Source organism: Crocodylus siamensis, chromosome 4 (genome assembly GCF_052110815.1).
Source record: "Crocodylus siamensis isolate JL-2025a chromosome 4, ASM5211081v1, whole genome shotgun sequence".
NCBI classification, from domain to species: domain Eukaryota; kingdom Metazoa; phylum Chordata; order Crocodylia; family Crocodylidae; genus Crocodylus; species Crocodylus siamensis.
In genome coordinates, this window is record NC_143398.1 from 165,284,695 (window position 1) to 165,308,131 (window position 23,437).

General features: G+C 38.5%; 1 protein-coding gene and 1 pseudogene across 1 annotated transcript in view; both read left to right on the forward strand.

Moving 5' to 3' along the window:
• NBEAL1 (neurobeachin like 1) overlaps positions 1 to 23,437 on the forward strand; it is a 134,468-nt gene that overhangs the window by 44,666 nt on the left and 66,365 nt on the right. Inside the window, exons 9-21 of the mRNA XM_090044777.1 lie at positions 1,207 to 1,513; positions 2,437 to 2,543; positions 6,929 to 7,015; positions 8,456 to 8,539; positions 9,585 to 9,683; positions 9,805 to 10,385; positions 12,618 to 12,750; positions 13,760 to 13,879; positions 14,949 to 15,252; positions 16,605 to 16,690; positions 17,633 to 17,722; positions 21,817 to 21,985; positions 23,037 to 23,170. Of these exons, the coding sequence (XP_089900903.1) occupies positions 1,207 to 1,513; positions 2,437 to 2,543; positions 6,929 to 7,015; positions 8,456 to 8,539; positions 9,585 to 9,683; positions 9,805 to 10,385; positions 12,618 to 12,750; positions 13,760 to 13,879; positions 14,949 to 15,252; positions 16,605 to 16,690; positions 17,633 to 17,722; positions 21,817 to 21,985; positions 23,037 to 23,170 (2,301 nt within the window). The remainder of the gene's footprint in view (positions 1 to 1,206; positions 1,514 to 2,436; positions 2,544 to 6,928; positions 7,016 to 8,455; positions 8,540 to 9,584; positions 9,684 to 9,804; positions 10,386 to 12,617; positions 12,751 to 13,759; positions 13,880 to 14,948; positions 15,253 to 16,604; positions 16,691 to 17,632; positions 17,723 to 21,816; positions 21,986 to 23,036; positions 23,171 to 23,437) is intronic.
• LOC149867120 (U2 spliceosomal RNA) lies at positions 21,111 to 21,235 on the forward strand (annotated as a pseudogene).

Consider the following 23,437-nt stretch of genomic DNA (forward strand, 5'->3'; position numbering starts at 1 on the left):
GAATTTGTCGCGAGTAAGCACCATTGCTGTTTTTTAGTAATTGATTATCTTTTGGAAGTTTTATTTTCTCTGTGCAACTCTAGTCTAGTAAAATCTGACTGCAAATTGTAAGAACATATTATCTTTGTTGGCAGAATAATACCAATTTGAGTTCTATCCAATTTAGTCTGTAAAAGGTTACCAGAAGACATTTGAGAATATCTATATGGCACAGTGTGGTCCTGTGCAAAGGTTCCTAAAGTAGTTCAGAAAGAGTGAGCTTGAGTGCTGGAAGCATTATAGCCATGTTAGTATGGTACTCTGTCCTACAAAAGTTGTGTGGGGTACAAAAATTATGAAACTATAACTAAAATAAGATTCCATTTAATCTTGAAACTCGTAATAACCCTTTGACTGAAGAATATTAATGTAAAACCAAAGAAAGGGGTAGAGAAATGTAGAAATTGAGATTTGGAGGGAGCATTAATCATCCACATTACATACAGTACAACAATTTCAAAATTGTATAAGAATGCCAGGAGTGATAAATTGCTTATTTGATGTGCAGTTGCACATAATACTATTTATTTATGTGTTTATTATATTTATATGTCCCTCTTTCAAACAAAGTTTCAGAGCATCTTACAGTAAGACAAAATAATTTATAAAAATGTAACCTATTAAAATAAAACTAACAAAACAAACTCCCTGAAATACCATGTGCACACAAATCTAAAATGGCATATACAAATAGGTCTGTTTTCAGTTGCTTGATTTGCCTTGTCACTCGCGCACATACATTTTAGATTTTTTTGAAAATTTTGTTCAGCATATTGACTTGTTTTGTTTTGTTTAGGTGATCTTGTATACATGTATCAATAGTCTGAGTGCAAGTCCATTCATTAACAGGTTTTATTCATTTTATGTACATTATGTACTCATGCTATATAGAGGAAAATCCTATTTTTTCCCATAAATGTTCTTATTGAAGCTAATAGTTCTAATCAGGTGATAAGAGGACCAGGCTTTGACCTATAACCTATGGCGATCAACAGAATCAAAGATGAATATTGAGGTACTCTAACAGTGATCTTATTAGTACCAGTTTTAGTAGAGTTCAAAGTACTTAAGTCAGGGAATTCAGAAATCAGAGTTGTCATTGTAACTATTTGGAAGGGACTTGATGCTTTTGATTTAAGGTACAATTGTTTTTATCATGTATTTCAGAGAAATGCTCTTCAGGCAATATCTCCTGCCACCATGGAAGTCTTGATGTGTGTTTTGGCAGACTGTGATACCTGGGATGATAGGAACCCTGAGGAAGTGAATAGGAAGGCAGAGCTGACTCTTAAGTGCCTGACAGAAGTAGTGCATATCCTTCTGACCAGCAGTTCAGACCAGCGACAAGTTGAGACCAGTAGCATATTGGAGAACTATTTCAAATTACTTAATTCAGACCATTCAGCTTTGCCTAACCCAAGAAGATCTAGACAGTGGGAAAGCAGATTTATAGCACTACAGATCCAAATGCTCAGTGAGTGATACATCCATGTAATTCCTCCAAATCGGCTTAGTTAACATTTTAAAAAAGAAATAGAACAAGTAGAAATGTAATTGTTATATGAAACAGAATATTTCCTTATAATTTAAATTGATTCAGACACATTCCATTTTGCCTTTTCAAGAAAAGAAGTGAAAAAAAATTAAGACTTCATTAAAGTTTGGCATGAGGATGTTACAGTAAGAATCTTTTAGGTGCAAGAACCCCAAAAAAGAAAATAAAGATTAAATGGTCTGCATGTACGCTAGCCTTTGGTAACAGCTTATGTGCAATAGTATTTTAAAGACTGCAGTTAATCTTTGTCCCATGATACAAGAATAACTGGTGTATCATATACTTTATTAAGGTTTTGAAGTTGTTAGTGTTGTAAAAGGAATCATTAAGACAATAGCTTTAAAAACATTTACTGTAACCTATTTGGTTGGTATTAATTTTTTTAAGTTGTTGAAGCAGAATGTGAAAATGTAAACTAAAACATCTCAGTATTTTGAGAGAAGAATGAGATGATACACGATGCTGGCAAAATAGGACTGCGTTGTAATGTTGAGGCATGATTTGCTAATGAGGAAGCAAATATGAGCATGTGTGTTAAATACAAAAAACATGCTGCTTTATGCTTGTAAATGACAGTGATTTTAATCAGAACCTAAAGGCAATTGAAGATGTTTGGTTGCTGAAACTTCATTTCTGCTACATTTAAAATGTTCTCTAGACTTGTTGGTTTATGCACCAATTCACTTACTTTCATCAAAACACTAATAATATTTGACTGTAGTTTGTAATACAATGTATTTTGTGTGCTATGTGTTTTTCTTTTTTAGCAAATGGATATTTTAAGGAAAGCAAATTAAAAGATTAATGTACTACTTGTCTGATGTATTTTTTTATTTTTATAGACACCATCACAGCCATGTTAGACTGCACAGACAGGCCTGTTCTACAGGCAATTTTCCTTAACAGTAACTGCTTTGAGCATCTCATCCGCCTCCTGCAGAACTGCAAGGTAAATTTCTATTATTAAGAATATATTCTGTCTTGTAACAAAGTGCTTCTTGTGACAGTGTAGCTACAGTAAATACCTTTGTAATTCATTCTAAATTAGACAAAATTCTACGGAGTATACACATGAACAAAGTCAAGTCCTGGTTCTGTTTATTACCATTGTCTTGGAGAATGTTTCAAAAGTTTTGAATAATTAGAATTTAATGAAGTAGACATGCTCCATATCTTCTAAATATATTTAAAGCAGAGACTGCTTAATAGATGTGTGCAATTTCGGCTTTCTTTACATTTTTAGTTTGGTATCAGAATTGATCTTTCCTACTATGAGTGTGTCACTGAGAAGTTGCTTATAACACTTACCAGATGGAGGGCTGAATTCTAATTTTAGGGATACATTTTTTTGTGTGGTGTTCTAATTTTTTTTATCCAGTCTGGTGTTCAGTTACAAATATTTCAAACTACTTGGTTGCAATTTCAACATAGCTGAACTATATAAATGAACCTAACCTGTTACAAAAATGCTATCCTTGGATGCTGTCTTCTTTTAGATGGGACATGATGTTCATATTTCCTGTGAATATTTATGCAGTTCTAGTATTAATCCCAGATGTCAATTAATTGTAAGCCAGTGCCTGCCACTGAAGTTAATTATGCTGTCCTAAGATTCATTTTCCTGCAACAAAAATGGGCATAAACACCATCAGCCTTTTAAGAGTTTTGTATTTTTTCTGTTGATGTGTCTGTATTGAATGTTTTTAAATAGTTTAATGCCAGCCACAATATGTGAATTATTGTCCAATGTTTCCTCTAGCTTATGAATAGGAAGTATTTTAAATACAATGTCCATGTACTAAGTATTGTCTCAGTTAGCTGTGATTTATTTTAATGAGAAGCAAAATCCCTGATGCCTTCAGGAGAACCATACAGGGGTTTTACATAGTATTTGCAGTTTTAACTTCTGGTTGAAAATACTGTTTGGTCTTTCCATATTGTTTCAGCATCCCTCTAGGAACATACTCATTTCTGTACCTTTCACTCTTTACTAGGCTTCTGTAAAATAATTATTTAGTTTCTAGCCTGATTCTTAAACTATCAGACTACAGGTGATTAGCTGATTCATGTGGACACTAGCTCACTTCTAGGGTTGAAGTTGTATTGACTTCAGGGAGAACCGGAGCAGCCGGTTTTATTTTTTTGTGCGTGTGTTTCACTGTACAAAATTGTCACCAGACAATTGAATCATACCCTGTGGGCATGTCTAAGTGCATTACTTCTCAGTAAATGGAAATAGACCACCATCTACGTGTGCAGGTGTTTAAAGAGCATTAACTCGGTGTGTGGTCTAGCTTGTGACTATAGTTAGTCCCAACTTGGTCCACACGCACAGTGTTACTGCGCAGTAAGGTGTCTGCATGTGCATTACCATGCAGTAATTAATCAGGCATAAATTTGATACTTACATCATGCAAGTTGGCGTAAGTCATCATAGTTACTGCACGGCACAGGCATGCACATGTAGATGCGTGCCTGTACTGCACAGTAATTTCAGGTTACTGTGCAGTAAATGTGCACATGTAGATGCACCCTGTAATTTTCACTACTTTCATGCTGAAGTGGTTCTTACGTATTGACATTTTGTATACAGTACTACTTAGCCTTTTTTAAGACAATGACACTTTTTTTCCCCTTCTAAATACAGTACAATTCTCTTCAAAGCCAGACTGCAAAGATTAAGTCGGTTTGAGGCTGGCAGTTTTTGTGCTGAACACCTTTGGCAGCCAGGCAGAACTTGTTAAACATACTTTTTTTTCTCATCTGTGGCAATCTGCCAGACTTCTGTATTCACTTGCATGGCCCTATTATGGATAATAGAATCAGTATACCAGAATGGCATTTGACACACTAGAATAAATTGTCTCTACTAAGTCTGGACAGTTAGAGGCTTTCATGGAGGAGAGTGAATAAGAGCTGAATCACAATTTACTTCTGTTGGTGTTTTTCCCAGAAGTTGAGTGTTAGGAGGGGCAGTTAGCACATATTACTGATCTTATCTCAAAATTGTCTACAGCTTTTCAAATCCTCTTTATCTGCAATTCACTTAACCTTAACTGAAGCTTTTGTATCTTATGCAGAGCCACTTTCTTTTCATTCTGCTTTGGCTGTGCACCCAGGCATTAGCTCTGAATTGATCAGCCAGTTTAGGGATTGATCTAATACCTCATTTAATTGAGAATTATGGCTGTCATCTGTAATGTTTGGGTAAAAGGAGGTTGTACTTGGATACTGAGAGGGGTTTATCTCTATGTTAACAACATCTTATGTTGCTGCTTCATAAATCTAGAACTTTGTTATTAGGTATCCTCCTTAAAAAAGGAATAGGTTTGGGGAAGGGCAGTGATCATTATGCCTTCCTGTATGGCTGCTGAAGAAAACATTTTTAAGTTAATATTCTTCAGGGTGAAAGAATTAAGGGCAGAGGGAGCACTGTTTATGAGCATTTTAATACATGTATAGTTTCTAAATTTGATTTTTTTCCCCCTTTCTACAGATCTGTTATGGACAGTCACACAATAACAAATTGCAGTCGCTTTCTTTTTCACACCTGTCCTTATTTTCTGCTCATGGTTTTATCTCCAATTGCTAATGCTATAACTTCCTAAACATATTATAGTTATTCTTCAGTGTCACCAGGGATTTAACTGATTTAATCTTGACAAATGCCTTTCAAAGTGATCTGTGTTTTTGAAATGTGTTCTGACACATCTGTCATACAAAGTAGCATATTTGAATGTGTTAAGTGTTTGCCCTTGAATACAGAGTGAGATTCTTTATTATGAGCATACTCTCTAGTGGGTGTGTCTACACGTGCAATTAATTTGAAGCAATAAACTCTGCAGCAGTTTGAGCCAGAGTAAACTGCTTCTGGGCACAACATCTACATATCTGTTTAATCACAGTTAATTTTTCCTCTGCAAGATAGTACTGTCCCTGATAGTACTATTTTACAGTGACTCCACCATAAGATAGTACTGTCTCCGATAGTACTATGTTTAGGCAGTGTTATTTAGTTTGCTATAGCTAATACTGTTGTGCATGTAGATGGTGATGCTTTACTCTGCAGCCAATTGGTCTACTCCACAGTAAAGCACACATATAGACATGGCCAATGAGTACAACAAAAAGTGATTTTTAAAAATAGTTTCTTTCAACTCTGTTTTCTGTTGGGTGTTTTCTCTGCCTTAAGTTGGCACTCCTGTGTTTCCAAATGTCCTTTTTAAGTTTTTGATCAGGAAACCCATGCATTTCTAAGAGTCTCTTGAACATCAAATTTAAAAAAGCAGAAGAGAGCAAAGCTTTTGTTTTGAATAATGATATGTCTCCACTGCAGTCATTTGAAGAGCAGAAATTGCCACACTGAAAAAATGACTGCAACAAGCAAGGGTTAGCACTCTACAGCCTGCAGAAGCTTTAGATCCAGTCTTCAGACCTGGGGTTTTGATGGCATTTGGTGAAGCGGTGAGGCCATCTCTCCATGCTGCCACAGGGACAAACACCGGCTGTGGGAGCTTTCCCTGTGTGGGAGAAGTGCTGGCTGTGGGCAATTTCGCTATGCCTCTGGAGAGAGGAATGGTGGCAATGGCAGAAGGGTCTTGGTGCCTCTCCCCACTGCTGACCCAGGGTGAATCACTCTGGCCTGCAGCTGGAAAAGGTTGCCTACCCCTGGCATAGAGATATCTGCGTCATCTCGGGCATCAGTGACTGTCTAGCCATGGTAATGTTTACCTCAGAGCTGCTGTGACTGTAATGAAGACAAGACCTCAGTTTAAGTTCCTGAAAATTTACCCTTCTCCATCCTATCTTGAAGATTATATCCCCAGCAAAACATCTGCCATTGTTACCTCAAGATTATGAAATCTATAGCAGTTGGTACCTGTACTCCTTATAGACAGTAAAACTAAATTAAAAAGCTAGGAGACATCTGTATGCTTCTCTGTGTCTTTCCCATTATTAATGCTATACAATCTTCTTTCTTTAAAAAAAAAAATGTAGGAGTCTGATAACCTCCTATCCTGCATCTTGCTTTCCATTAATTTAAGAACACTAAGTCAGTAACAAAAACAATTTATAATAGCACTACTTAATTGTCTCAGCAATGACATCTGTTGATCTGTTTCTGAAAAAAAAAATCTAGTAAATATTTAACAATGGTTTGGTGTAAACTTATTAATAGAAGAATTAATAAAAGACTAATATACATGTGGCTCACCCGTGTAAGATTTTGCAGGTTGTATATGAAATATAATTTCATGGCAGCCTTCCCAGCTTTGACTGCTGGCAACTATTTAATGCACCTCTTTCCATTATTTTTGTCTCTGTTTCTAACAGCTGTTTTTAAATGCTAACAATAAAGTGGCAGACAAGAGTGAAAAAGACCTTGCCAACAAATTACTGACAGAAATGAATGAGGACCAGGTACCTACACAACTCACATTTTGCTTCAGTTGAAGTTCAGACACAGTCCAGTTAGTGATAAAAATGATTCCTATACTTCACCTTAACCATCCTCCTTACACTGCTGCAGCAAGATGAAATTATGCTGCTGCACAGATGAGTATTTGTTATCACTAACAACTAATCTTTTAACTGTACAGATAGGCTTCAAATTGCAGACTTCAAAAACATATTTATTCTCTGATGTGCAGCTTTTAATCTGAGGAAGGTGAAGTACATGAATAAAATCGAAATGTCAACACTATCAACCTGGTGGTGATTTCACCTTTTTTCTTGTATGCTTTTTTTTTCTTAGCACTGTGGTGTATTGGGTTCTGGGGCTTTGTTTGTGAATCTCTATGGTTGTATTTAATGTTCTGATTCTGATTCTGTGCTTGTTTTGTCAAGAACAGATGTTCACAGTACAATGGACAGGCTGAATCTGGGAGGTGGGAAGAGCCTGTTTTGAGTTTCCATTAGCATAATGGAAAACATCAAATGCAGATTCTTATTGTATTGCTTCTTATATCAGCATAAAAGGTTTTACTGAATCAGAGATGCTGCAATGCTAAATGCAGAACTGCAGCCTAGAAAACCTAATTCTGATAAATAGCCAGGGCTTTTTTAGAAACTCAGTGTGAGGGTAAACATATAAACATTTATTCACCTAATGTTGTCTTCTCATTTTGACTTCTCATTGTCCAAACACGTCTGATATATGATACTATTTCAGTGGCTGTCATGGAGTCTGTTCATTTGCACCATTCTGCCAGTCAGGTTTATAAATTGCTCTACTGGTAGAGTAGTACAATATTTTCTGTTCATAAAGCAAGATGAAAAAAATCTCAAGATTCAGAAATATTCACAGAAAAAAAAAGGGAATGAATTTGTAGCTCAGTTGGTCTGGAAGAAGTGTATTGACCACCAGGTGATATGATAGTTGATGAAATCAGTAGACTGTACTAGTATAACTTATCACTTCTGTGTGTTGCTCTCTTGTGCAGGAATCTGCACTAAAAAGAAAATCTGTCAACCCCAAGCTGGTTAAAGGACTGATTGCAGAACTTGAGTGTTCTGCAGTGCACATCTGCTAAAAGAATTTGTTTCATTTCTTTTCCTCCCTCCCTTTTGAGGTTGTCCATTACAGCATGAGGAAAGCTTGTAAGTTTGTCTGTTAGACTGTTGATCTGTAATGTCTGTGAATGCTTCTCCTCTCCTGAAGTATGTCGCTAGTTGTCTGTCATTATATATCCTCTCTTGTAGGTTGGGCTGTAATGAAATCCATGTTGATGGGATGATGATTTTTAAGCATGTTTAATTAATTTAACTCTTGTTTTCATCCTGACTGAGGTGCACACGGTATCCAGCAAAGCAGAATTATAGTTAATGTTTGTTTTTAATATTTGTTTCTTGTGCTGTCAGGTGTTTCAGGGGCAGCTAGACTGCTTGGCAGTTTCTACCATTCAAGCCCTTACATCGGTGATGCACAAATCTCCAGCTGCTAAGGTATGTATACACATACGCTGATCTGTTTATGGTAGCTCTCATCTCCTTTCTTGTTCCATTTTTTAAAATATAAAATGTTAAAGAAATGTTTTATTATCAGCATCCCTGGACACCTATATTGTCTCACTTATACGATTTGGTAGAGGAAGAATAAGTGGTCAGGTCATGCTTTGCGGTGGCAGTCCTGGGTGCTATATGGATGCATTGTAGACAAGTATTTAGATCCTATAACATTTTTTGTGGAAAATTTTCAGCATACCATATTCCCCCTCTTACACATGCGCTCTTTTCTATATGCACATCACCTACAATCCTGCATCTGCTAAAATATTTATGCATTTAATTTTTTGAGCATTAGTACATAAAGCAATACAGAAATAGTGTATTCATTTAGCAGGATTTATTTGCTGTTCATTGACTGATAGAGATTTTACCTGTTTAGGTTTCATAGTTTTTGAGAGTTGTTTTTCAGTGTAAAAGTAACCAATTTTAAGAATATTTTAAAAATATTTTTCCATTACACACATTTTTCATATGTTGTTCTTTCAGAAAAATATTTCATTCAGATTTGTCATTGAGTACTTCACATGGTGAACCTGTACTTGTTTTGGTTTTTTCAGCTTACGTGCTAGTTCACCTTGAAGAAAATTGTTTTGTAATAAATTTGAAAGGATATGGAAATATATGAAAATGGTTATGTTGTTACATTTTTGTATTGTAATGATTAACAGTTATATTAAAATTGGAGTTTTTTATGGTGTAGCGGTAAGTAAAATGTAGCCTTGCTTTTTAGGATATACTTCTGTTGTAATTTGCCTGCTAGAATGAAAACTTTTATTAAGTTATGGCTTCTTGAAGCCACATATAGAAAAAACAAATTATATTGATTTCTCTAGGCGTTGGATCAAGATCTGTGGTATTTTTATAAAGGGTATCCTAACACCTGAATTCTTTTGGCTCTAGTATTTTGTTAGATTAAATCTCATTAAGGCAGACGAGCCATTTGAGCCTTCTTTTCTAATGAAACTCTTTTTTTAATCTTCAGGAGGTCTTTAAAGAACGGATTGGTTATGCACATATATATGAGGTACTCAAATCTCTGGGTCAGCCCTCACGGGAGTTGCTGAAAGAACTTATGAATATGGTAAGATGGGCTTATTTTGAATGTTAACCAGAAGGGTTATGTCTCTTGGATAGTTTTTTGTAACATTATTTTATTTCAATAGAACAGTAGCTCATGTTTTGAGTTCTCTGCTCTTTCCTAGGCTGTTGAAGGTGATCACATGTCTGTTGGACTGTTGGGCATTAGTAATGTCCAGCCCTTATTGCTGCTAATCCAGTGGCTTCCAGAACTAGAGTCACATGACCTACAGATCTTCATCTCAAATTGGTTGAGGCGAATTTGCTGTATTAACAGGCAGAGCCGTGCAACATGTGTCAATGCAAACATGGTCACCTGCATCATTGAGACATTAAACTTCCACTCTGCCCTCCACTGCACTTGTGCTGAGAACATGATTGCCCTTCTAGGTTCTTTGGGGAGTCAGTCAATGAGCTCTGAAGAACTGCTTCAACTAATACGATTGCTGAGGACTGATGAACCAAAAGAGCCTCACCCTTATGTCATCCCTGTGATGCGTGCAGTTCTAGCAATGGCTCGGAAGCAGGGCCTGGACAGTGCCTTGCAATATTTTGACTTATCCCATAGCATGGCAGGAATTGCTGTGCCACCTATTCATAAATGGCCAGGCTCTGCCTTTTCTTTCAATGTTTGGCTATGTCTCGATCAGGACCAAGCAACTCCTGGCCTTGGCAGCAAGGGTGGCAAGAGGAAGCAACTGTACAGGTATACTTGCAATGATTACTTTGTGTGGTAGAACAGTTCTGGGTAATTTACTCCCTGTTACATACTTGGTACTAATATTCACATTTATATAGCACATTTCATGCCAAAATACTATTTGTTTGAGTTTGTAAATGGCGGTTGTTATGTTGTCCCAGGGCCTTCAGAATAAATTATTCCAGCCACAAGTATGGGAAGGTGTTGCCAGACTGGCAGGCACAGATTGTCTTGAAAACACAAAGTAAAACTCATCATGTATTATCATGAGCTGATTTAACAGGAAGTAACTTAAGATTTACACATGCTGATTCACCATATTTGCATATCTCACAGTGATTGCTTTAGCCATCCACTCTCAAAGTTTAGTTTGCTACAGGAATAATAATACAGACTTACAGGACAGGAACACCCACTTCTATAACTGTATTCAGGTTAAATCAGAAGGCTAAAATACTGCCTCCCACAAGGATTGCAGGATGCTTTTTCCTATCTGTAAAAACGGGGGAAATGGACCACTTATTGGGCATGTAAACATGTATTAACATTTTTCCATAGGGTCTAACAGGTCATAAAATGCAGCTAGTTCTAGTGAAAACTGCAGCTGGAATTGCAGAGGATAATGTCTAAATTTGTACTTGGCCAGGACACCAGAGTTAACCCTCTTCTTTTGTGAATTATATCAGGAAATAATACCTTCCCTTTTAATGACCAGAAAGTTCAGGCTTTGATTTTATTTTTGAAAATCTAAAATGCTGGGTTTCCAGTAGCACAGCATCATATAACATCATGTTGGATTATGAGCATAGCACTACTTGGTGAAGAGTGCCATCTGCTGAACTCCCAGCACCATTTCTTGTATATTTAAATCCAGACCCCTTCAGTTTTTGAAATCTGATGGGATTACAACATAAGATTGAAGAGCTGCATTTGGATTTGGGTTTAATAATGCTAGAGTAGTAGTATTGGTCATTAAACTGAATTCACAATGAGTTGCGTCTTCTAATGAGTTGATGGAGTTAGTGTATTGTATGTGATACCGTATGTCTGCTCACTGGTTAAGGATTGCTGTTGGAGATCTTGGGTTAAGATAGTAGGGTGTCGAGATGGATGAGTAAGATTACAATTGTTACTAAAATGAAAAATATTTTTAAGCTTACAACTGAGTTAAAGCATGAAAAGACTGACCTTACTGCTATCTTCATGCTTTGTGGTCTCTGTGCATGTTGTAGCTTTCATTTCGTAGGAGGATTATGCATTGGTAGAATGCAATATGATCATAGACAAAATGTCTCTGCTCCATAATAATACCTACATTGCCTCAGCTGCAAGTCTAACAGTATTTCTTAGTATGTCTTGAAGACTGCATTAGAGTTTTTACATAAGAAAAGCCAACAAGCCTTCCTATTATAGATAAAGCTTATATTGGTATAAAAGTACATTGCTGATGTAAGTTATGCTTAGGTTTGGCAAGCGAAATAAACTGTACTCACAAAAGTACTTGTTTGCCAGTTTAGGGCATGCCCTAGGGCTTTTGTCTGTATCAAAATTTTGCATCAAAAAACCCATCCAAAGCCCAAACTCTACAGCAGTAGTTCTCACCCTTTTTATAGTCAGAGCCCCCCTCCAAAACCTTTTTTGAATTTGACAGCATCCGCAGTTGAGAACCAGTGCTGTACTGCCTCTGCTTACCACAGTGGTTCTCAAGCAGGGTGATGTCATATACTCCTGCCTATATATTAGGGTTATCTGATAAACCTTAAGCAGGCAGGCATAAAGGCATAACTAATGAGTTGTGTGCCTAAGCAAAACTCTGCTGTACCCTGTGGGGCTGCTGGGTGGATGGGTAGTCTTATCTTAATAGCCCTGGATGTCCCTGCACTTGACCCCTCCAGCCTGGCCTGGCTTCTCTAGCCAAACCATGCTGTAGCTGGAGCACATGCTCTTCCTCATGTCCACCATCATATAAAGAGGAGGATGGTTACCAGCTTTTTTGAGAAACTTTGTGGAATGCTTTTGGCTTGTTTAGTATTCTTTGTACCTATGCTATTGACTTCTCTTTGTTAGTTTTAATGAAATGGCCCATTGAAAGTCCTTTTGTTAAATAGTCCATTAGTGGTGATTAGAATGGTTTCAGCTGTGCCAATTTTTGCAAGTTTTATTCTGAATTATTGCATAGCTAGATTGTTTCCCAAACTTTATTGCGCTGTATTCCATTTTTTTCCCTTCATTCTGTAGCTTTTTTACAGGAAGTGGAATGGGGTTTGAGGCCTTTATTACTTACTCTGGAGTGCTGGTGGTTGCTGTTTGCACAAAGCGAGAGTATGCAACAGTGATGCTACCAGACCATTGTTTTTGTGACTCTCTCTGGGTAAGACCTGCTTCTTAAGCTCACTTGGTTTAGGACAGAATAACAAGTGGTTTTAATCTTTATATTGCATAAGGACAAATTCCAATTCTAAGAATAGGGCACAGTCCGTGTAAGTAGTCTGTACTTACTTAGCTCTTAGAGATGTGTTATTTGTATGTTTATGCCAAAAACTTTTTCTAGTTTGTGTTAGACTGTTTAGAGCCTCTGTGTGTACATCTGTGTGTCTGTCCTTTTTAACGTTAAATCTCACGGAATATTAATGTCAGGGAGGATATTTGGATGAGTTAATTAGATAGGGTCTGTAATGTTTACTATGTGTTTTATCTATGGTATGTCATGCTAATGCTCTAGATAGTTAAGTTCTCCAAGAACAATTCTTACATGCAACACGAGTGTGCCTTTGACTTCCTTTTTTAAAGAAGGATATACACAAATGAGCGGATCTTTGGGATGGGTTTTGGAAGCTGGGATATATTTTAGGCTCTTGTTATGTTTATACACTATAATTGAGTTCCAAGTCAAAGACTTAGAAAATACAAATGTGTTACTATGTTGCCATTCTTCTTCCTTCCTATATATGAGGATTCTCTTATTATTATGAAAAGAGTAAGCTCTCTTTTTGTGTACATTTAAGGAAATCCTTGACTGAAATAAAATCTTCCTAATTCTGACAGAAAGAACCTTTAAAATGTTGCCCAACTAAACAGAATATTGGCAAATTATCAGGAGACTAGAGAAAGCCTTAGCAAGTTTTTTGGGGGGTGGGTGGGAGGGAGAGTGGGGGAATCTTTTTTTTTTTTTTTTTAATACATGCATTTTTGTATTACTTTTTTTTAAAGAAGTATTTGATTGGTATTTAGTCTCACCTTCCAATTATGCTATAAAAGTTTATTTGCCGCTATGATTTTTGTCATTCATTTCATAGTGAGACAGTTGAGTAGTTATAGAATTATTTCACTGCTTTTTAATAATGTCCTAATTAATTCTTGTTGTTATGTTGCTAAACTAGCACAATATAACTATTGTTCATGTGCCTGGAAAAAGGCCCTTTGGTCAAAGCCTTGTCTACATTTATGTCAATGGACAGCAGAAGGTATCTGCTCCACTCAGATTTCCTGCAATGAATGAAGTAAGTCAGTCCTTCTCATTGTACCTATTGATTTCTAAAATTATCTCCTATAAAAATGTTAAATAAAACTGAGAACTAAAATGAAAATGGCTTGTTGGTGATTTAAAAAACCATGGTAGAAACCAATTAGCAGCTATGGCAGTTTAAAAATATTTAGGTTAGTGTAGCTCATCCCCAGTATGTCTCTTGTTCAGCAGTGGTTCATCTCAAATACAGCAGCTTAAAAAATAAATAAATGTTGACCAAGAATTCTTTACTGATCCCTTTTCAGAAGCCTATGTAAAAGGAGTTTATTCCAGGTTACATGTTTTTTTCCTCCTGCAATCAACTGAGCATTATCACAGTTAGCATCAATGGTCTCTCTTTTTGGCAGTTTTGCAGCAGAAGATGTTCTGATGACGCACAACAGAAAAATAGTTCCCACAGTTAGAGGTTATTCTCTTTAGTACTTTAGCACTCAAAGTGAGAGTAATGTTGTATAGGCTGTTATCTGTGCTGTCCTTGGTTAGTGGATATATTTACAGGAGACAACAGTTTATGGTGGTGTTAATCTGATCATTTCTACAGGCACGAATCAAATTCACTTGAAAAAGCACCAGTTAACAAAACATCAACATGATTTATAAAAATAAATGATACAGAAAAATAAAATATGTGGATGTTCTGTCAATGTAGTCTCTCCTCTTTGTGAAACAAGTCAGTGTTAAACCTGGATTACAGTATTATGAAGTTAAATCACTACTCTATTTTAAAATTTAAAGGAAAGAAGTTAGACAAGTTGGAAGGCTATTTTGTACCTGAAGGTTATCTAACATCTATCTCAACTCTGTAGTTAATCCCATAAATTATATTACCAAACAAATCATGTTGCTTATATTTTGCCTGGACCGTCATGGCTACAGTGGCACTACAATTTTCCAGTCAGACAGGTCTGCCTTTAATATTTCTTGGATTTAGTTAAACTTAATCCCACTTTTATATAGTTGATTTTTGTGGAAGTCTTGGGGATAGTTGATATTTTTCTGCAGCATTATTTAATATTATTTTTTCCTTACACTTGCGTTTCCAGCCATTTACTTCTTGTTGCATTGGTTCAGCTGGTCAGAGGACAACTACTCCACCTCCATCTCAAATACCAGACCCACCTTTCTCCTCTCCTATTCTGCCTCATCGATCATCGCTAGGTGGGATTCTTTCCCCAGCAAGCTGGGGTGGGCTACTTACAAAACCAGAGCTGATCACCAAGATGATCTCAGCAGGAACCCAGGATAGTGAATGGGGATGTCCAACATCTCTGGAGGGCCAGCTTGGGTCAGTTATCATCTTCCATGAAGCACTCCAACCCTCTCAGGTGAAAGCATTGTATTTAGCAGGTAAGTGGTCATTGTGTTGATAGCATTACTGAGCTCCAGTTATGGGTCGGCACTCCATTGTACTATACACTGTTCAAATGTATAAAAAAAGATGGGACTGATTTAAAGAATGTATCATGTTGGTAAGAGTGTGCAGGTATAATAGTTCTGTGAAAATATAATTAATTATTGGCTCAGTTTCTAAATCCCTCTGATTTTTAGCTGTAAGTTAAACATGTATATAATGTGTATAAACTCCAACCATGAGTCTTTTCAAACTACTTCCCAACATACTAGCTTGTAAGTGAAACTGTTCAATTTTTCTTGCCTTCTTTAAGTCAGTTAAAGATAGTTATTCATCTTTGAAGATTCATCTTTAGGAACTATATTAGCAATTAAAGGAGGATTTTTTTCTCCATAACTTTTTGATAATGTATTTCAAGCATATCTTAAAAACTGAGGAGGGGTGAGGGACTTTGCCTATATGACCGTAAGTGGTGTGCGAAACAGGCCCTGTTTGATTTTGGATTCCTATTCGGCCTGAATCAGCAACAGTGATTCGATTCATTGATTTGGATCAGTCCCAGATTTGATTTGGCCGAATCTGAATCTGAAGATTCGATGCAGATTCAGAGAATTAGCATTTGAACGTAAACGCAGCTTTAAATGTTTTTTTTCTACATACCTCGAGGTACCAGCGCAGCTTGTGATTGATGCTGTGCTGCGGCGGATGGAGCGTCCCACAGGAGTGCGAGGGGGCTCTCCACAGGCTTGGCAGCGAACCTGGGTCTCCCAGGGAGTGTGCAGGGGGGACCCCCTTATCCCCCCCGGGCTCAGGGGGATCCCAGGTATCCTCTGAGACTCAGGAGGCACCAGTTGCTGAGCCAGGGAGGTTTGGGGAGAGTCCCCAGTGTGCTCCCTGAGGGACCCAGAAGTGGAACTAAAGTGCTTCTGGTCTATTTCTGGGTCTCTACCGAGCACGCTGGGGAACCCCCTGCACTTCTGTGGGACGCTTCTTGCGTCCCAGAATTGCAGTGTTCGCCAGCCACCTGCTACCTAGAGGTATGTAGAAAAAACATTTAAAGCTGTGTCTATGTCCAAATTGTCAAATTATTCTGAATCTCTCGGAATCGATTTGGAGGGTTCCGATTCAATTCAGACAGATTAAAGGGTCCTCTGATTCAATTCAGATTCAGAGATGTGGCCACCAAATTGGGCCAAATCTCTGCTGAATCGAATTGGGGGCCAGAGCTTTGCACAGCCCTACCAGGTATATGGTTCAAGGTGTCCTGGAGCTTTAGCAGAGTGTAATGTGTATATATATTTTATCACTAATATTAAGATCTAGTGTGTTCTTTAAAAATATTTTTCAGGTCCAAACTGCTTGACTCCATGGAAACCCCAAGAATCTGAAGTAGCAGATCTGCTCAGTAAAGTGCTCCTTCACTATATACCCAAGGTAGAAATGAACACATGATTTATTTTTAAGGACACATTCTAGACAGTAGTTCCAAAAGTGGACCTACCTTAAGAACATATGAAGTACCTTGCTGGATGCACTGGTTTATCTATTCAAGAATACTTTCTCTGACGGTGGCAGAAGTGGATGTATTAAAGGAAGAGCGTTAAACCAAGTACACTATCTAAAGCAGGGCTATCCAACTTCTGGACATCTGGGGCTCCCCTCCCCCCTACTGGTCCCATTTGCCAAGCAGGCTTTCCAGCAGCCCCTTCTCACCATGCTACATGCACAGCTTACTCACCTACTGTGTGGTGCATGCAGCTAGGGAGGAATGGTGGGGTTGTGTGGCTGAGAGGGAGGATGACTGTGCATGTGGCACGTACATCTGGAAGAGGAAGGGAGTTGGGCTACACAGCACCACTCCCTGCCTACCCCTCGTCCCCCCAACTACATGCACCAGCCTGCTGCACTGTGGGCAGTCCAGTTTCCTACTTTGCCATGCATATAGCTTGGGCACTCCAGCTTCCCTCCCAGCCACCACAGGAGGAGCAACTGGGGAGAGGGTGGGTGGTAGCCAGGCAGGAGCCCACAGGCTGCATGCTTACCCTTCAGGGACTGTATATGGCCTGAAGGCTACCGATTGGACAGCCCTGGTCTAGAGTGATCTAGAGTAATTTGTCCCATAGTGCTCTTCCTGGCATTCACCATCATTAGTTTAGAGATATCAAATAATACATCTCTGACTTATGTTCATAAAATACAAAAATGTATTCTAGGTATCCTATGTCATTGAAGTCTTGCCTTTAGTGTTACTACAATGCCATTTTTTTTCTTACTGTATTATGCCTTATATTTTATGTAAATATATACAAGTAATTCAGAAACTTTAAATTTTTCAGCAGTTACGTTGAAGCTGTTTTTTTTTCCCTCCTCTTAAAGGCCTGCAGAACTCCAATCTGCCTTGACCTGTCCACAAATCTTTTACATGGACGGTTAACTGGAAACAAAGTAGTGAATTGGGATATCAAGGTAAATGCATAGTAAATCGATGCAATGTGATATAAATGCATACTGGTTACTTGAGGAGTGCTAGAAGTTGCCATTGTATCAGAAAGTTGCTGGACAGGCTTTTTTCCCCAAGAATTAATTATAGAGCTGTAGCAGAGTTGCAGTAAATTTTAGGAAAAGTATGGAGGAATCCTACTGAAAGTAATCATGAATAATGTTTTAAAACAAAATTTAAATATTAAAAATCTGTGGTGAGCAAATGCCTTCTGCAGAATTGGCCCAGTTCATATATTGTGTATTTTGAAAAAAATTCAGGAATACTAGCATGCTCTATTATTGCCTAATAATATTTTAGTATTCAGCATCAGTCCTTTACATCTTTAAGTGACTTATGGACATAAATTAATATAGTCTTCCATGTAGACCAGTTCTTTTCTCATGTTCCTTTAGCTTCATAAAATACCCTAAGCTAGCAGTCAGCAACATTTCAGAGCCATAGGCCCAACCGACCCAGATCAGGTGCAAGGTGGGTCAATGTTCCTTTTTAGCCACCACCACCACTGCTGCTTCCTGCTGTTGCTTGTTCCCACTGCCTGGCTGTGGTGTGGATGCAGCTTCCCACTGTCCACCTCCAGCGCACTTCCTCATTGCCAGCCCCAGTGTGGGCAAAACCACCTGCCACCAGACCACCATTGAAGCCAGTGAGTCAGATCCAGTTGCTTGTTGGCTGGATGTTGCTAATCCCTGCCCTAAAGATCTAAGTCCTGCAAATCACTGGAAAAAGAAAGGGATCCACTTAGCATGCAGCAGTTTTAGCTATTATGTTCCTGTTTGTCATCTTGTTCACTAATTTACCCACCAGCCAACTCTGTAGCACAAACTAATTTCAAAGGTTAGAATCAGACCCAATGTATACATGTGTAACTCCATTGATTTCCAGTGACTGAGCTGGAATCTTTTAGTACAAGCTAATGAACAATGCCTTAGAGAAGTTCTTAGTTTTGCAGGAAATACCATTTCACAGTATTTTAAGAATGAATACTTGAACAAATAAAATGTGAGCTCTCTATAGCAAAGACAAAGTTCAAACTTTTTTGAAAGACTCTTTGTCAAGAATAGAGTACATATAATCATAGTTATTCTCCACCGGCATGCCCTTTCCTTTTCGCAAGAAAGTATTGTAGGAGTATGGGCTTTGTGCAAGTTGGCAAACAGTTCCCTTTAAAGTACAGGCACTCTTGCTAGTTCATGGGGTAATGTGATTCACATGAACGGTTTGATAATGATATAATGTTGCTATCCTTACCTGATAGAATGTGGGTTTGACTCCACTGCCTCTGTGGGAATTTATATTTAGCAGAAGTCTGTTGAGCTGAACATGTGTAGTGTTTGTTCTGGGGAGAAAGAGAGTAAGCACTTACCTCCTGGGGTCTTTCAAGAAGCTCCAGAATGAGGAGAATGTAGAAAGATGGTTGTGAACACCCTTCTTTTTGGCTGAAGAGATGGTGCAGCTAATGCTCTCAGACTTCAGACATGTTTCCTGCTTGTAAATTATTAGGCTTTAGCTTGTCCCCATGTGAAACATGACTACGCTTCCTCATATATTTACCCCAGGTACAAAAATGGCCTATCCTAAAGCAGCATTTATTTAGGTGTGAAAAATAAAGGCTTTTAAAATTGGATTCTGCAGGCTGAAGACAGGGACATTTATGAGGAGGTATGGGGTTCGGAGCAGCAATGAAGGAACTAATGGCAGTAAAGAGATGGGGAGACAACAGGATGAGAACACCTGTCCTTTCTCCTCCCCCCCCCCGCCCCCCCCCCCCCCCCCAAAAAAAAAGCTTCTGTTCCCAAACAGGTTGAAGAAAGAGAGTAGTGCCCTTTCCAGTACCCAAAAAGAAGAGGAAGATCCACACTCTGTTTTTGCATGCAGATGTGTAAACTGTGTCCCTGAGCATTATATTTTAAGACACTTTTTTAGGCAGGAAGAATTGAGGTTTTGAGTAGATTTTACTTAGCAAGCCAATGTAGAAATAAATTTGATTAATATTTTATTTCAATTTAAAATTTCTGAAATTGGAGATTTGAAAAGGATACTATTAAACTAAGAAATGTTTGTTAGTTAATTGTTAAACTAAGGGCTCTGGCAGGCATTACACTTATTGTGTGATTAATATAATAATCACTGAAAAACTGCTACATGCTACACATTCAGCCATTTATCCCATGATAAATTTAACATGGAACATCCTTGTGGCTGGTTTGTATCGTGCTTTAATTTAAATGTGTAGCATGCTGGGCTGCATGGCATGGCCTTAACATGCCACAAGTTCAAATTAAAGCATGCCTGATCCCCAATGCTGTAGGAATTAAATATAGCTGTAGTAATTTGCATATAGAACCCATAGATTTGTTTCATCCAGATCCAGAATTGATGCATATTACCTTTTTTGAAACTGTTGCAAGTTTTTGAATAGGTACTCCATTAGTACCAAAGGATATATATGATAATTAGCCCCCCACTCATGACTGGAACCGAGTGTTCTTGTTATGAGTTGTGGGATGCTCAAAAAAATTATATGCAGATAAGGGGCAGGGCAAGCTGGTGTGGCTTTACCTCATGGAGCCACACTAATCATATGTGACAGTCTGAGATAGGGAAGTAACAGAGGGATTCTGGGTGAACTTTTTAGGGCTCTGTTTGCTAGACATTTAAGGCTGGTGAAAAAACAGGACTCATTGGAAAAGGGAAAGAAAAGTGATGGAAGTGAAGAAAAAGTAAAATGTATTCAGTATGGTGGCTCACCACGACTTTGTAAAAGAGTTGACACTGAGGAAGACTGTGTGCACTAAGATTTTATTCAGGTAGGTTGCACTAACCTATAATTGTGGTAGCTCCCCATCAGGAGACTTATTTGGCTGGGGAGATACCATGATCATTCTTGACCTTGAATGACTCGGTGTAGTTAGAGCATGGGTGGCAAAATATGACCCATGGATCATACTTGTGGGGGGTTGGGGGAGGTGGTGTCTGGGAGCAGGATGGGCTGGTGGGGCTGGGAATGCAGGGTGGTGACAGTGCGGGGCTGGGACTTAGGACTGAACTGCAATTCACTCCCCACACGTCCCTTCCTGCGAAACTGACACGCATCTTAGGGATGTGCGCAGAGTTGATTGCAGCTCTCCCCTGGGCCCTGGCCCTGCGCTGTTACTGCCCTGTGATCCCAGCCCTGCCCACTCGTCCTGTTCCTAGACACCGCTCCCTGTCCACCCGCCCCATCCTGTCCACCTGGCCAAGCACACCCTACTTGTGGGGGTCCTGGGCCAGTCTCCATGGAGACCCTGCCTGCCCACCCATTCTCTCATAATTTGGAACTGATTTGGTCTTGGAAGCTAAATTTAAAAAAAATAAGCATCTTGGCCTTTTGGCTAAGATCATGCATTTTTGGTACTAAGGGGAGGGTGTCAGGGCTGGCTCTGGCCCACCCAGTGCCAGCCTGGTATTGCAGTACCTCTAGGCCCAGTGCCAGTTCCCTGTGTAGGCGATACCTGCCCATTGTTTTTAAGGGCCCCCCAAAAAAATAGTTGCCAGCAATTTTGTGACAATGGGGGACTGCTTTTGTGCTTTTTCCCTACCTGCTCCTTTTGGCTAGGAGCAAGCAAGAATAGAGGGCATCTGAACTTCAAGGCTTCTGGTTGTGGGACTTGCACATAGGATCCCCCCCCCCCACCCCCCACCCCCCCAAAAAAAAAAAGGTAGGTTCCCTTCAGCATGTTTGCTCAATATGGGCCATGTGTTTTATAGTCATTCTCGGTGTTAGCTGCATTTTAATTGGCTTCATAGTTGATTTCCACTGCTGAGTATATGCTGCTTTTGGCAGCAATTTAATGATAAACAGTTTATTTAATGAGGATTCTTTATATGCAGATATAAGACAAGGGACTTTTTCCCCCATGCTGATTATGGGGGGGAAAACCTTGTCTTGTATTCAAGTAAATATGGTATGCCTTTCTTAAAGAAGAGGACACTTTTTCTTTTACACTTAAAAATATCCATACAGTATGTATATACATACTTTTTTTTCTCCTGTCTGTTTCTCTTGCTTTCTCTTCAGGATATGATAAATTGTATCGGTGGGTTAAATGTGTTGTTTCCACTGCTGGAGCAGATCAGCTTTCTCAGTGGACAGGTTCCTGGGAGGTCTGATGGGACCACTATACCTCCAGAATTGCTGACTCCTATTGAAGGAGACTGGGTGGTATTAACTTCCACCAAGGCTTCAGGTAGGAAAGTACTATGGACCAGAAATTATGTTAAAGCTAAGGATTTAATTAAAAAAAATAGGTTGCCACTATTAGTGCATACTTAGTGATTCAAATCTGGCTTCTATGACTATATGTTACTTTAATGTACTAACTATAATGCTAATAAACTATTTTTGCTCCTGAGCATCTGAATCAGCCATCAAAGTGTTGGTATTGCTTAAAATTAATGGAAGAGCGTATACATTGAATATTAAGTACCTTAGCTGTGATATCTTAACTTTTTGTTATTTGTTTGTGACATATTAAGGAGTCAAAAATGTAGTTGTTCCATTTCTAAACAAAATGTGGCTTGACTATTTAGAAAAATAATAAAGAGGCTGATTCAATGTCCATTAAGATTAATGGAAGAATATATCATTGTTTCAGTGGTGGTGGTGGAGAAGATGAACATGGAACTTCCTCATGTTATAGACCAGTAGCCTATTTTACATTTTCATTTAGATTTTTCAAGCTATTTGTTTATGGACAGATTTCAGTCTTTAAAATTAAAAAGGGAAAACTATTTAAGTACCTTTTTAGCTGTGTTGAATTTCAGCTTGGCATGAATTCTTGTAGTTTGAACAGAACCCCTTTAGAAATCAGTATTTGTATAGAAAAAAATAGACATTAATTTTGGAATAAAAATGGTGAAGTAAAATTTAAAAATCTTTCTAGATATACTATGCAAAACAAAAAAGAGAGGAGAGAAGAGGACATTTTGAACTTTAGGTGGAGAGCAAGTGCAGAGAGATGATCCAAATTGTGGGTTTAAAGAGAGGAATGCCTTGTCCAAGTGGCACAATTGAATAGATGCTGAAGTCATGATTGGAGATGAAAGTAATGACTCTAGCTCTACATCTCAGGATCTAAAAACTGGCTACAGCTTAGATGGTAAATATATTGGGAGTTAGGAAGTTCAAGAATATTGTGAGAAAGTTAAGACATTTGCTTTCATGTCTCTTTCCTCCTAATTTAACAAAATAGCACAACTGTAAAACAGGGTGTAACTAAAGGATATGCTGTTTTGCAGAGGCTCGCCTGGAAAAGAATATTGTTGCAACTTTCATCTTGATGATAAAACACTTTATCCAAAGGCATCCTATTAATCAAGAAAATCTCATTCACTCCCATGGAGTTGCTACCCTAGGAGCCTTGTTACAGAAGGTGAACAAACCTGAATTCTTTGTGCAGTGAATATGGCAGGTGAAAGCAGCCTCCACTGAAACCCATAGACTTCAGCGAGGCCATGATTTTACTGTAAATAGCAATACTTTTCAGAGATTCACACCACTGGGTGCATCTACATGAGCCCTTGAGGTGCCGTGATGGTACATGTAGATGCTCAAACTGTGGTCCAGGGTGCATGTACAGATGCTGTGCCTGGGATTGCAGCAGTTTGAGTTGGGGCAGAGCAGCCCCAGGGTGGCAGGG